The sequence below is a fragment of the Canis lupus genome, chromosome 32, assembly GCF_003254725.2.
Source record: "Canis lupus dingo isolate Sandy chromosome 32, ASM325472v2, whole genome shotgun sequence".
NCBI lineage: Eukaryota > Metazoa > Chordata > Mammalia > Carnivora > Canidae > Canis > Canis lupus.
This window is the reverse complement of record NC_064274.1, coordinates 37,747,095-37,761,897: the sequence shown is the minus strand read 5'-3', so window position 1 is coordinate 37,761,897 and position 14,803 is coordinate 37,747,095. Positions and strand designations below refer to the sequence as shown.

At 37.7% G+C, this 14,803-nt stretch overlaps 1 protein-coding gene across 4 annotated transcripts in view; it reads left to right on the top strand.

The window, feature by feature from the left end:
- Positions 1-14,803, top strand: part of SEC24D (SEC24 homolog D, COPII coat complex component) — a 105,627-nt gene that overhangs the window by 77,190 nt on the left and 13,634 nt on the right. For all 4 annotated transcript variants that reach the window (XM_025466005.2, XM_035709744.2, XM_025466003.3 and 1 more), the window contains exons 14-19: positions 7,028-7,144; positions 7,921-8,091; positions 9,299-9,395; positions 9,533-9,678; positions 10,852-10,990; positions 11,995-12,113. In XM_025466005.2, the coding sequence (XP_025321790.1) occupies positions 7,028-7,144; positions 7,921-8,091; positions 9,299-9,395; positions 9,533-9,678; positions 10,852-10,990; positions 11,995-12,113 (789 nt within the window). The remainder of the gene's footprint in view (positions 1-7,027; positions 7,145-7,920; positions 8,092-9,298; positions 9,396-9,532; positions 9,679-10,851; positions 10,991-11,994; positions 12,114-14,803) is intronic.

The window sequence follows — 14,803 nt, the reverse complement described above, 5'->3', positions numbered from 1 at the left end:
CCAGGGAACCTGATGGGGGGTCGATCCCAGACCCCTGGGATCATGACCTGAGCCAAAGGCAGATGCTCAACCAAGTGAGCCAACCAGATGCTCCTGAAATTGACTTTTAAAATAAAATGGCTAGTAATAATAATAATAACAGTAGCAATAATAATAATAAGAATAATGCTAAAGAACTGAGTTTATGATCCACTTCCACATAAATTTTGTGTCTAAACATTCTAACTTGGTTTTAGTACAGTGATTCTTGCTTGGTTTCCTAATCTTCAGAGTATTTTACTCATTGAATCAAAAATTTGCAGATGTCCCTCAAAAAGCCTCAGAATATGTGTCAACTTAACATAAAATTAAAGATAAGGGGTGCCTGGGTGGATCAGTCGGTTAAGCAATGGCTCAGGTCATGATCCTGGGATGAAGCCTCATGTCAGGCTTCCTGCTCAGTGGGGAAATCTGCCTCTCCCTCCTGTTCCTGCTCTCTCTTGCTCACTCTCAAATAAATAAATAAAATCTTTTAAAATAAATAAATTCTTCATCATAAAGTGATTTGGACATGTTAGGGTCCATCTGGTGGAAACCAACATTGATCACTGGTTGGGCTATAGAAAGGCATAGGAATTCCTATTTTATTCCACATTACAGAAAACAAATACTTTGCTATTTCAATTTGAAAGAGTTTTGTTGCTGTTCTCTCTTCCAGTAAGGTACCTAGAAATGCTATGTAAATTTCCTGATATATGATCCTATACAGGATCCTATGAGTCTTTCTAGTCTAAGAAATTAGTACTGGAAATAGAATTGTATTCATGGGCTCTTGAGGAAAGGTGAGTGGATATTTGTAAGCCAGTACATCATCAGTTAAGACAGTAGAGTGGAAAGAAGAGTGAGTGTGGGCAAGGCTTCTAGAGCAATGAAGTGCAGCATCCCAGCTCAACCCCATATTTCATTTCTGAAAGGGAGCAATATTGTCTTGTAATGATGGGTTCACACTGGCAGTCCACGAGAGGTCTAGAAGCTGTTTAGCAGCTTTGAAAGAAAAAAGAGATAAAGCGAATTTGCATGCATTCCATGTGTCCGAAATGTGGTGTTACTTATGAAACATTACTGGGAAACCACTGTGTTGGTAATAACTGTAATGTTCTTCAAAGTTGCTTGTGCAGGGACAGCTGGGACAGTCAGCATTCTCAGTGTTCACTTGCCATAGGCCAGTTTGTTTCATCCAATGTATTTTTGTATCTTTTGCATGTTATTTTTTGGTTATATTTGCAATATTGTTGTTAGAGTAATGTACTCTTTTACACTGAAGTTTAAAGATGAGAACCAATATCTAACAACTCAGAATATCAAAGTTAATAAGTAGTAGTCTTCTTTTTTTTTTTTTTAAGATTTTATTTGTTCATTCATGAGAGACACATAGAGAGAGAGAGGCAGAGACACAGGCAGAGGGAGAAGGCAGGCTCCATACTGGGAGCCCAACATGGGACTCGATCCGGGGACTCCAGAATCACGCCCTGGGCTGAAGGCGGCACTAAACCATTGAGCCACCAGGGCTGCCCAATAAGTAGTAGTATTCTTACAAAGTAAAAGAACTATTTGAAGCGCCTGGCTGGCTTCGTTGGTGGAAAATGCGACCCTTGATCTTGGGGTTGTGATTTTGAGCCCCAAGTAGGATATAGAGATTACTTAAAATCTTAAAAAATAAATAAAAGAACTACCTTTATAAAAGGTAAAGAACTGTCTTTTTAAAAAGATAGGGAACTGCCTTTATAAATTGACGCTGCTGGACATAATGTCGGTGGCAGTTACTGTCTTGTGCCTGCTGGCAGAGCAGATCTTGTTCTGCCAACACCTGTCTTCATGCACAGGTGAGTGGCACTGTACTCTGTGGAAGGATAAGCAAGGCATTAATTCCTCAACTACTGAGTTACAGGGTCACGTGTGAAAGGGTGGCTACTTTTTAAAAAATGCATATTTCTGGCCCCATTCCCAGAGATTCTGATTCATCAGCTTCCCAATTTGTCCTGCCTATCACCCATATTTGGGAACCACCAGCAAAGCTATTCTGCAATCTCTGAGAACGTCCTTACATAATGTTAACTCACCAGAAAGTTGCATACCTGACCCATACAACTTTGTACGTTACTTTTGAGCTAGGAGTGCTTTCATTTAATTATCCTTTAACATCTTGTCCTAAGCTTTCCACTAATAGTTAAATTAAGAGAAAACACTACGAAGGAAGTTTCTTTCTTTGCATATTAATCAATTTCTTTCATGTAGAAAGATTCACTAGCTAGTTCCCTAGAGTCAGTTTTTACAAGAATGATAACTCCTAATGTTTCTTTTAGCCTTAACTATCAAGAAAGATACCAATAATACTTAGGGTAGATTTTCTAATTATTTCCATTCTAAGATCTTCTTGCTGATTTCTAGTTCTTTACATTTCTCTTGGTGATTCTATTGTATGTGTTTCTTTGACCATTTGTTTCTTCAAAACTTTTTTATAAATAGATATATTAAAAAAAAAAAGCCCACAACGAGAAGTTTCTCCTTCATCTGCCAGAAAGATTCTGGGTGGTTCTAATTCATTGTATAAGAGCAGAAAATGCTGTAGTATAGTTGGAGCTTGTTTGAGTGTATGCTTTCTGCCTTATAGCGACTTTATTAGGTTTGGATGAAGAAAACAATTTTTCCAAATAGGATAAAAGTGTGTGTGTGTGTGTGTGTGTGTGCACGTGCATGCATGTGTGATTTTTCTCTACCTCTGGCAGTGATAGTATCTCATCATTTTTTCAGGCCCTTTGTGGCTGAAAGGCAATCAGGCTTAAATGTGGGTAACTTATGTACAAGGGCACTAAAGTGCTTGCCTGAAGTCATTATTAGGCAAAGAGCTAACATTTTTGAGAATTTGCAGGGTAGTATCTAAATATTGAGGAGACCACATCATTCATTCACTTGTTCTTTCAATCAAGAAAGATTTAGTAAATGTTTTGTTAAGCAATGTGAGGATTATTCTTTCTAGTTCTTAGTTGCTTACAATGTGGTAGAAAAAATGTAGCTCTGTAATACAGGACATGATATTTCTTGCTTGTATTCCCAAAAGGGGTGGGAGAGGAGGAGAGCAAAGAGTAACTTTGGAAAGCTCAGGACTGTGGCTGGTCAGCTGCATTGCTCAGGGGATTATGCACAAGAGGCCAGAGATGAGAGTCTCATCCTCTGTGGATAGGGAGTAGAAACTGAAACAACATCGAAGTGCAGTATTTTTTATGCATCCAAGTGAAGACATTTTAGAGCTGGACTCCCCCATATGAATTATAGCTTTATTTTCTATAAGCTAGATTCCAAGTAAAATCTATATATAATTAGTTGTAATAAACTTCTGGAAGCACAGAGAGTAGACAAAAACTAACAAAAAACATGTGCTAATTTGTCACAAAGATAAAGAGGGAAGGATTGGAAAGTTCTTATACAGATTTCCCAAAAGTCCCTGAACTATTCAACTGCAGGCTTTGATACACTGTTTTTTTTTTTTTTGTTTTTTTGTTTTTTCTGTTGTACATGCATCCCTGACCACAGCAAGTCATTGCCTTAGGGTCTTTTTTCCCCACTTCGTCTTTCAAAATCTGCTATCTCTTCTCAAAATCTGACATTCAAAATTCAACTACATGTGAATTTCTGGTGTTGTCTTTTAACTTGAGTGTCAAAATCTGACAGTCAAAATTCAACTACATGTTAATTTCTGGTGTTGTCTTTTGACTTTAGTTATTACTTTCATCAGAAAACTAGATAAATAGAATTAGGTAACAAATTGGAAGAATGTGGCCTTTAATGGTTGTTTCAAATATACCATGAGTTGGGGAAATTTATCTTTAAATTATCTTAATGTATATCTACATTTGATTTCAAGATGATGCATCACAACATTGCTTCCTTTCCTTCTAAAATTTATGGAGCACCTATAGAGTGAAAGCACTAGACCCAGTAGGGTGCAGAGAAACACATTGTAGAAAAATCAAGGTCCTTCCTTTTTCATGAGCCTGTGACATGTAGAAGACAGTAGGATACTTAAAGTTGTGCTTTGGTGTCATTAAGTCTTATCTGCAAAGTAGAGTAGGAACACAGAGGTAGAGGCAACCAACTCTGTCAAGGGTGATATTAACACATCTCTCAGAGGAATGGACAGTAGAGAAATTTTGAACAATGGGTTCTCCAGGCCAGCCTTTCTCACCTGTTTTCCATCATAATAAGAATGAAATATGTCATTGTCATTTATCAATCCTATATGGTGCATTAATGTGGGCACACTCAGATTTTGGTAAAAACAGATTTATAGGGATTTAAAGCATATAATGCCCTAGGAGCTTTTTGTTTTATTGCTTCTTCCAGAATATTTTGTAAATATGTGATTAATGAAATTATAAATCCAAAATTAAGACATACTTACTGGCAAATGATTTAGAAACAAATATGGCTACTTTATTTTTCTCAATAGTGAACTTTATTTTTCTAATGGGTTCTGATTTTTTCATTTAGAGGTTTACTCCATGGGTAATATTAACAAGGCAGTCGTACATGTTTAATTATGATTAACACCATGTACTGGCCTGTTGAATTCTCTTAACAATATTTTCTGTAGCTACTATTTTTACTGTGTCACATATTCGTTAACTAAGGCTTAGAGAAGTCAAATAATTTGCCCAGTATCACTCAGCTAATAAATGGTTGGGACTCTTATCTGTGCAGATAAGAACGAGGACCCATGCTCTTTAGATACCGTGGTATACATTTACAGTACTTGTATGAGTGGAGACTATCTAGATGGATAGAAGTGAATGAATATTTAGATGGATTGACAGTAAATTTCTTAGGGGAAGTGGGTGGGTCATGCAAGAAAAGTTGGGGAGAAGATGGGCTTTTAAAAAAGGTTTCATACCTTTTTTTTTTTTTTTTTTTATGATAGAGAGAGAGAGAGAGGCAGAGACACAGGCAGAGGGAGAAGCAGGCTCCATGCACCGGGAGCCCGACGTGGGATTCAATCCCGGGTCTCCAGGATCGCGCCCTGGGCCAAAGGCAGGCGCTAAACCGCTGCGCCACCCAGGGATCCCATCATACCTTTTCTGTTACAAGAATTAAAACAAACAAAAAGTACTTTTATAAGAATGACAGTGATAGAAATGAAAAAAATTAGTCCTAGAATTTCAAAATTTTTAACATGTCATTATCAATATTATTATACATTTTACTCAGATTTAGTCATAGGAATTAATGTGTCTTATTGGCCAAAGCATTGATACTGCCTTTTCCTGTGCAGTGTATATGTACATGTAGGGTCATTGCCTGATGTATGTTTCTTCTCTCATTCTTACCTTCTTCTTACTTATGCTGTATCAATAATTTTCAGTAGAAGGCTAGTGCAGCAATAAAATTGCTGCTTACTGCTGACCACAGCAAAGACAAGATGAGGCACAGGTTGTGCACCCTTCCCGGTGTGTCAGCTGTGATCCCTCTCTGACCCACTCCACAAAACATGTTGAATATCACTTAGTGAGACACATTAGGACAGGGCTAAATTTGAATTATCTCCTTTTGTTTTTTAGGGAAATCATTCACAAATCCACGTATTTATTAGTAGTAGCAAATGACTTAGAACACATCTTAAAGAAATGACCCAGGCACACCAGAGTGTGCTACTAAACCCAGCCTTTGTGAACAACAGCTCCAGGCCAAGAAAAGGAGAAATGTATTCTAGGCTAAAGGAACAGAATGTGCAAAGATATGGAGATGTGTAAACCCCATGGTGTATACTAGGAAAGCAAAGTTTATATGATGGAAACTTCTAATGCAAAGGGTAGCAGGGGGTAGAAAATGTGGAGATTAAAAAAAAAAAAAAAAAAGAAAATGTGGAGATTAGGCTGGAAAGAGATGCAGATGGAACTCCAAAGGGCCTTGAAAGGCCAGAGGGTCACTGGCTGTATGACCTGGGGCAAACTGGATGAGCCTCAGCTTTCCTAGCCTTAAAATGCAAACATTACCTTCTCCGAAAGGCTCTAAGTATTAAATAAGAAAAGTGTGTGAAGGGCCTGGCACAGAGCTGCCCACAGCAATTGTTGCCAGCAACTCATCTCACTGTTTTTTACCCTCCCTGTTCCCACACAGAGAAAGGAATATGGACTTCATCATGCAGTAGAAAGTCTCCAGGATTCTTAAGGAGAAATGCCCCATACATGATCAGAACAGTTAGTTTTTTTTCAGAGAGAGCTCTGGCAGCAATATGCCAGGATTGTTTGGTGAAAGGCAAGATTGGAGGGGTCAATATGTTGGATCATTTAATTTCAGTAAATGCTGCTTAGTATATTACTTCTTGGTCCTTAAATAAGATTTTAAATACTTTCAATGCCAAACCAACTTTTGTGGAACCTAAATTATCCTTTTATTGCTTCCTAGGGACTACAGATACATAATCTCTATCACATATTTTTCCTTTGTCATCTTGCCCAACAGCTAGCTTCTTGTGTCTATTGTTGCCACAACTGCTATTGTTGCCACAACTGCTATATTCTTTGCATTCTTCCTTGAAATAACACTTTAGGTGTGATCTATGTTTATGAAAGGTTTCAAAGAAAGAGCTTGTGTTGTACTATGATCCCAGGATTTCTATTTACTTTTGAATCATGGGATTCACTTGGTCCTGAAAGAGTATACTGTAGGCTAAACAAGAAAGTATTTTCCCTGTAGTACATCCTCTTACTGGTTTTTCATATCATCATTGTATATGGACCTACATTCAAATATTGGCTGTTTTATTTACTACTTATGTGATTTTAGGCAAATCACAATCCTATCTAAGACTCAGTTTCTCAGTCTGTAAAATGGAGAGAATAGTACTTGCCCAAGCACACAAAGGTTATTGAGAAGATTAAAAGATATATAATGTGTGGCTCATAGAAAGTACCTATATTTTAATTTATTTTCTGATTGCCTTAAAATAGAACTTTCCCACCCAAGTCATTTTCTATATATTTTTTTCTTTTAGGCAGCAGACTGTGCCGGGAAGCTGTTCATCTTCCATTCCTCCTTGCCGACTGCAGAAGCACCAGGGAAGCTCAGAAACAGAGATGACAAAAAGCTAATTAATACAGACAAAGAGAAGGTATTTGTAAACAATGGCCCTTTGTAGTGTCCATATGTCAGTTTCTAAAGGGGAGTGAAGAAAGAGTGAAGGTGTCTTGTATAAGAAAGGGAGAGAAGCTAAATGTAATGTATAAATCCAGGACATTGTATATTACAGGAATATTTTGAATTGTAAATAATTAGGAAATTTTATATTTCTATAAAAACTGATGTCTGAAATATACCTAAATTAAAATAAGGCCTCAAACTTTTTTCATGTATGATCTATGTAAGAGATTGGGTGATAAGACTATTATAGAAATGGGGAAATGGGAAGAAATGCAGAAAGAAAATAAAGGTAGAGAATGTAGACTGCACTATATGACACTCCTAAGACAGGAAGTAGAGGTACCAATGTCCAAAATGTACTTTGTTCAAACCCTCTGACCATATAAGCCATTGCAGGGGGGACAAGTCAGTGGGAAGGGTAAGACCATGATGTAGGCATTAGCTACTGGCCACCTGACAGCAGACAAGTTGCCTCATGTAGATCTGTAAAGATAAGACAGCATATCAGTTTTATTAGCATTGTTTGAGGATCAAATAACATTGCACACACACGTGTATTTCATACAGCATGAGCCTAGCACACATTGGGTGTTGAATAAATGGCCACACTGATAATTACCATAGTTCATTCCTTTAGCCCAGTTCATTTAACTGGAAACAGTTTTTCTTTCATTTAAAAAGAATTCAGAAATTAAAAATTGAAACCAAAAACGTTTTTCCCTGGAATTGTGCATCTTTTTTCTTTAGATACTTTTCCAGCCCCAAACAAATGTCTATGACTCGCTGGCCAAGGACTGTGTGGCTCATGGCTGCTGTGTGACCCTCTTCCTCTTTCCCAGCCAGTATGTGGATGTGGCCTCTTTGGGTCTCGTGCCTCAGCTCACTGGAGGAACCCTTTACAAATACAACAATTTCCAGGTAAAAGCCAGCAACTTGTTCACCTCAGGTTTTCTACTGCCATTGGACTTCTGGTGTTAAATCATAGATTAAGAAAGCTATGCCCCCTTGTGGACAACTGACAAATAGCAATTCTAGAGCTGAAAGAGACATATGTATATGTGATTAAGCAATTGCTTTCCTGTTCCCTAAGTGTTTGGCAACAGATTGAGCTTCCTTAGCCTCAGAGGTGAATTTCAGTGTAGGCTTCCATGATAGGGGAAAATATATTCTATATGAAATTTTAGTATTTTAAATATATTTAAGATAATTGTTTTTAAAAGTAACTATGTATTTGTTTTAAACTGTTATGATTGGGGAGAGGGTCAGTTCATGATACCTCTTTCTTTCAAACCTTAATTAGGAGACAGAGTCATGAGACAGTAAAAAGTCAGCACGATATAGGCATTGGGCTTGCTAATGCTTTACCCTTCAATATAGCAAACTTCTATACCCAGGTACAGGGTGGGCACAGTTACCATTGTGGACAACAGTACCTTCAAAACTTAACATATTGGGGATCCCTGGGTGGCACAGCGGTTTGGCGCCTGCCTTTGGCCCAGGGCGCGATCCTGGAGACCCAGGATCGAATCCCACATCGGGCTCCCGGTGCATGGAGCCTGCTTCTCCCTCTGCCTGTGTCTCTGCCTCTCTCTCTCTCTCTCACTGTGTGCCTATCATAAATAAATAAAAATTAAAAAAAAAAACTTAACATATTGAGGGGCAAAAAGTATATGCCTACTACAGGCAGGCTGCCTCCCCCCAAAAAGGACCTGAAATAAACTAAGCTATGCCTACCCAGTTCCTTAACTCAGACTTACTAATCAAATAAGTCACCTCCCCTCACTTGAGAAGAAGGGGTCAGGGGAGTGTCTCTAACTTATGTACCTATACATGGAAACATGGAGTGGGAATGAGTGTTCCCCCAACACAAATGACAAATGCTAATCATCTATTTTTATTTATCATCAATAATTTTTAATAATCTATTTACTTATTTATATTGTAAACTAATTAAGGGATTTGGTAAGACCAAAGATTGCAAACAAAGTAAAATTGAAAAAGCTTTAAGAGTCCTTTCTACGCTATCTGGAAAAAGTGGGTTTTAATCAGATTTTAAAAATTAAGAATTGTTGTTTTAAGTATTTTACTGCCATCTGGTGGGCATTGATCCTACTTTATATTTTAGATGCACATGGATAGCCAACAATTTTTGAATGACCTCAGAAATGATATTGAAAAGAAAATAGGATTTGATGCTATTATGAGGGTTCGTACCAGCACAGGTAATTTTCAATTATACTATTTTTCAATTCTCTGTTGTGTAATTATTTCCTCTTCAAATTAATAACCAGCCAACAGAAAAAATAGCAATCAGTTAAATAGGAACAAAATGTCCCTTTTTATTTTTTATCATTGTTAGGTTTCAGAGCTACCGATTTCTTTGGGGGAATTTTTATGAACAACACCACTGATGTGGAAATGGCAGCCATTGATTGTGATAAGGCAGTGACTGTGGAGTTCAAGCATGATGACAAACTTGGTGAAGATAGTGGAGCCTTAATCCAGGTAATTTAAAACATATTTCCATCTTTGGTGCTTTAGTTTGTTACTGACATGGTCAGTTGGGGAGACTAAAATACCATCAACTCTGTTAGTCTCTCTGTAAAGAAATTCATCTCTATTGCTCCAAAGGCAAAAGTCATTAAATTACAGCACTCTGTTGTGTATTCTCTGCACTTTGATTTACATATGCTATTTGTATGAAGTAGCAATTGTATGTCATCACATGAGTCCCACAGACTGTAGTCAGTGTTGTAGGCATTAGCAAACTGATTGCCAGCAGTGTTCACTTCTTTTAAGCTTTAGCACCCATTCATTCATTTTTTTGCATTCCTGCCATACGTCAGGCACCATGTTAAGTGCGTTATTATATTATATGCAAGTATAAATAGAATTTGTTTTTTTAGTAAATAAAGTAGAAGCCATGGAGATCTTGAATTAAAACAAGAACAGTTACATCTAATGGTCATGGTTTTCAGATGCTAGCATCACCGTTAAAGAATGGAGAGGGGTTGGCATTAAGTTGAGGACGAACTCTAAGTAGTGTTTATTTTTTAATCACAGATATTTGAAAAAATGGATACTTGTTTGCATTCTTGAAATGTGTGTATCATCAGCATAAGACTTAAGTACATCAGTAAAGTTAGCCATATGTTTTTAAGGGAATTGAATCCCTGGTGATAAAATCTGGGATATGTGAAAGTAGACTAGCAGTAGATGCAAAGCGATAACTTGTGTGTGAAAGCCCAGTTAAAATTTAAGTTTAGAGGATCCCTGGGTGGCTCAGCGGTTTAGAGCCTGCCTTTGGCTCAGGGCGTGATCCTGGGGCCCTGGGATTGAGTCCCACTTCAGGCTCCCTGCATGGAGACTGCTTCCCTCTGCCTGTGTCTCTGCCTCTCTCTCTCTCTCTCTCTTTCTCTCTGTGTCTCTTGTGAATAAATAAAATCTTTAAAAAAAATTAAGTTTAAACCAATAAAGTGCTACATAGAAACCCAGTGTATAAATTATCATTATACCTCCCTTGTAATTGTTCAACCATTAGCATAACATAAAAAGATCTGTGGAAGAATTAGAGGTCTTTGAGCTGTATACATTGTTCTGTAAATGTAAATAAGATCAGGCTAGCTTGAGTGGATATGTTGACCAGAAAAACATGTATCCCTGATGTTGCCTTCGCAGTGTGCTGTGCTTTACACAACCATCGGAGGTCAGAGAAGACTTCGGATTCACAATCTTAGCTTGAACTGCAGCTCCCAACTGGCTGATCTCTATAAGAGCTGTGAGACAGATGCCCTTATCAACTTCTTCGCCAAGTCAGGTAACACTCTGCTAATCCTGTGATATGGTGTATCTTGCCTAATAATTCAGTCAACACTTCTTGGTTAATTGAATTAATAACTGACAACTACTGTGGTAGTATAGCCTTTTGGTGGGCAAATTCAGCACCTAGAAAAGCTGAGTACCTGGGAGAATAATTAGCATCTCTAATTCCAGATTAATAGTGATGTAACTCAGTTCAGGCCCACACTATACAGTTTTATTCAAAGTTTCCTTCAGTGGGTTCTGGAGTGGGTTCTGAGTTGAAATTTTTTTTAAATTTTTTTATTTATTTATGATAGTCACAGAGAGAGAGAGAGAGAGAGAGAGAGACAGGCAGAGGGAGAAGCAGGCTCCATGCACCGGGAGCCTGACGTGGGATTCGATCCCGGGTCTCCAGGATCGCGCCCTGGGCCAAAGGCAGGCGCTAAACCGCTGCGCCACCTAGGGATCCCTGAGTTGAAATTTAGGAAAGTAATATTTAGACTCTAATTATGGTGTGTGAGTATGCCCTCTACCACCAGGGGATAATGTCCCTAATGTTGGGCTGAACTTGCCTATCCATACCATGATCATTATGAAATGGGAGGGGCCAAGTTAGAATTTTCTTTGGTTCCTTCTCCCCTCCACACCCACTTTTTGAGATTCTACACTAACTAAAGTTTAGAAGAAACAGCAGTCCAGCCCATAGGAATTCAGGACATGAGAAGATAGCAAATTGGTCTTTCTTTTCTTGATGTGTAGGTTTCTGTTTGAAATATTCTGTGGAAAAATTGGGACCAATTACCTACCTTTTGTTAGAGGTAGGCCATTGTTCTCCATTGGGTATGTATATCATCACAGTAAAATGGAGAATATTAACAAATGACTCTAACATTTTAAACACTGTTATTCCTTGCCGGGTGGTCTGAAGATAATAGCAGTTTGTTTGTTATTATTATCATTTGAAGGGATTAATTTCTGAGCCAAGGCTTTGATGCCATTTTCATTGTTTTGTGCAACTAGCATTTAAAGCAGTTCTACACCAGCCCTTGAAGGTCATCCGGGAAATTCTGGTTAATCAGACTGCCCATATGTTGGCATGTTACCGAAAGAATTGTGCAAGTCCGTCTGCAGCAAGCCAGGTAACTCTCCTACTGTACTTAGATCCTAAAGCATTACAAGCAACTACACATTCTTTCAGATTTAGCTATTGAAGGCTTATGATGTTCCAGGCACTTAGATGCTGTGTAGTAAACTATACAACCAAGATTGAGAATGCCATTTGGGGAGGCTATAGTCTTTTTTACAGCCAACGTTAAGAAACTTAGTGGCTTTATGAGATGCATGAACCAAAAAATATGTGTGCATATTGGGTTGACAATCACTACCTTATGTTTAAATCACAGAATGTTATATGTAAGTATTATAATATAAATGGGATTCTCTTTTGCATATAAAGATGGATATTTGGTTGAGAAATGTGTGTGCTTGAATATCTTCTTAGGCATGTTAATAATCATAGTTGACATGAGCAAATGGCAGGAATGGCTTCTTTATATTTTATAAACATAAATATAATTTATAAATATGGAGTTCTTGTATTTAAAAGTTAATAGGTATAAAGAGTGTCGAAGGAAATGTCTGTGTGTATCATCTACTACTTTGAAATTTTTAGAAGATCTTTTAAATAAGTCTCATTTATACTCTCAGATAAAAGAAAAAGTAGAATCTCATGTTCATATGTATTTTTGCATCTGTTCTCTTGTTCACTTTTTTCTCTGTCAGTCAAAGAAAGCTAAATGCCACTTTTCATAATTTTATGTTGAATATCTGAATATAGAATTTGGATTGAAAGAGAAGACAGTGAACAACAGATGGGAAAGCTTTGTGGTTAACTTATTGTCAAAAATGGGTGCTGAGAGGACATCTGAAACCACACTCAAAAGTAAGGCCGTAGAAACAGAGATGATGTAGGTAAAATTGGAAGGTGGGGAGCAAATTTCATAATCTGGGTAAAGAAGGAAAATAAAATGCAGTTAGTAGCTTGGACTTTTCACAAAAAAATCCTTTGTGTGCTGTTCTTTTTTTTTTTTTTTTTTTTAAGATTTTATTTATTTATTCATGAGAGACACAGAGAGAGAGAGAGAGGCAGAGACACAGGCGGAGGGAGAAGTAGGCTTCCTACTGGGAGCCTGATGCGGGATTCAATCCCAGGGCCCTGGGATCATGACCTGAGCCAGAGGCAGATATCTGTTCCACCACTGAGCTACCCAGGCGTCCCCTTTCTGTGCTGTTCTAAGTGATTAAATTAGCCGCCCATTCTTCTATGTCCTGTGTTGACAGTCACATAAGGAACTCTTGAATCTGTATGTCAGTGTCACTCCTCATTATCATCCGAAAGATTTGACACTTCGGTAACTGAACTCCAGTATTAGTACTCTTTCACAGTATATTGTTTAATTTATACAAAACCCACCGGTGCACCTGGATCTAGTCCAGTCATGAGCATTTTACACTCCAGTTTTAGTTTGTTTTACAGTTCTAGAAACATTCTGTCTCTGGAGTATCTCATACTTCAGAAGGAGTAGTTTAAAGAGAACAGGTATAGTTAAGTGTCCTCTCAGAAAGTGTATTTGTTAATGTTAAAGCAACTGGATTCAAAGACCTTAAGTTAAAAACAAATCTGTTGCCTATCTAAGGAAAGAAATAAAATCTGTCTTTTCCTTCTGGTTTGAAAGTTAAAGGCTTTGTCTCTACTACTAGATCATGTGGTTATACAGTTTAATTATTTCTGGCGGAAAAACATGATGATGCCAGATTTTTCTCTGAAAAAGTTGGTAGAACTTATTCCTATTCTTATCATGAGATTTTACTTTCTCCAAGAGCACATTTCAAGTGTACATTTCAACCAGTGATGTGTTATAATAAATGACATAATTTAGATATCTTATGATTATCCATCATGGAGTGGGGAAAATGTAGGGATTATAAAACTTAGTGACAGTAGTATATTAAAATATACTCTCACTTAAAAACATGAAATGGCTGGACTTCGGGTTCTCTTCAGAGAATGTAACTTCAGATGTATTGCCCATCCACAGTTCACTTGTGAGAAACAGCATCTGAGAACAGTATACTTGGATTATATGACACTGGACCTCAGAAGATCTGCTTTTATTGAACAGGGCCAAGACTAGCTTGAGGCAAGAGAGGCACTTAGTATGCAAAATTTAAGGCAGCATCTACTCTGAAGGTCATATTTAGATGCTGGGTTAAGACATAATAACTACAGGGACACTTGGGTGGCTCAGCAGTGAGTGTCTGCCTTCAGTTCAGGGTGTGATCCTGGAGTCCCAGGATTGAGTCCCACGTCAGGCTCCCTGCATGGAGCCTGCTTCTCCCTCTGCCTGTGTCTCTGCCTCTCTCTCTGTCTCTCATGAATAAATAAATAAAATCTTAAAAAAAAAAAAAAGAGACATAACTACAAACAACATTAAAACAATTTGTTAAGCTTATATAAGCAAGGTAGATTCTTTTTATTACATCTGATAATGTACTCTTCCGAACTTAAATACATTACATTGGATGAGAGTACAGTGACTTCAAATGGCAAGTCAGATGCACCTAACTGCAAAATAGTTTTGTTTTTTAAAAATTCATCACCACTTCCGTCATTTCAAAACTCAGAGAAGAATTCTCCAAATTCAATCAAACTGGACTCAGGTGAATTTCTATGCCTTCCTCACCTGTACCTTTTCTCTCCAAGAATGATTGTTATTTATGGAGGGGATCCAGAGAGGTGGGGTAAGGTTTATAGTGCCACATTTTCTTC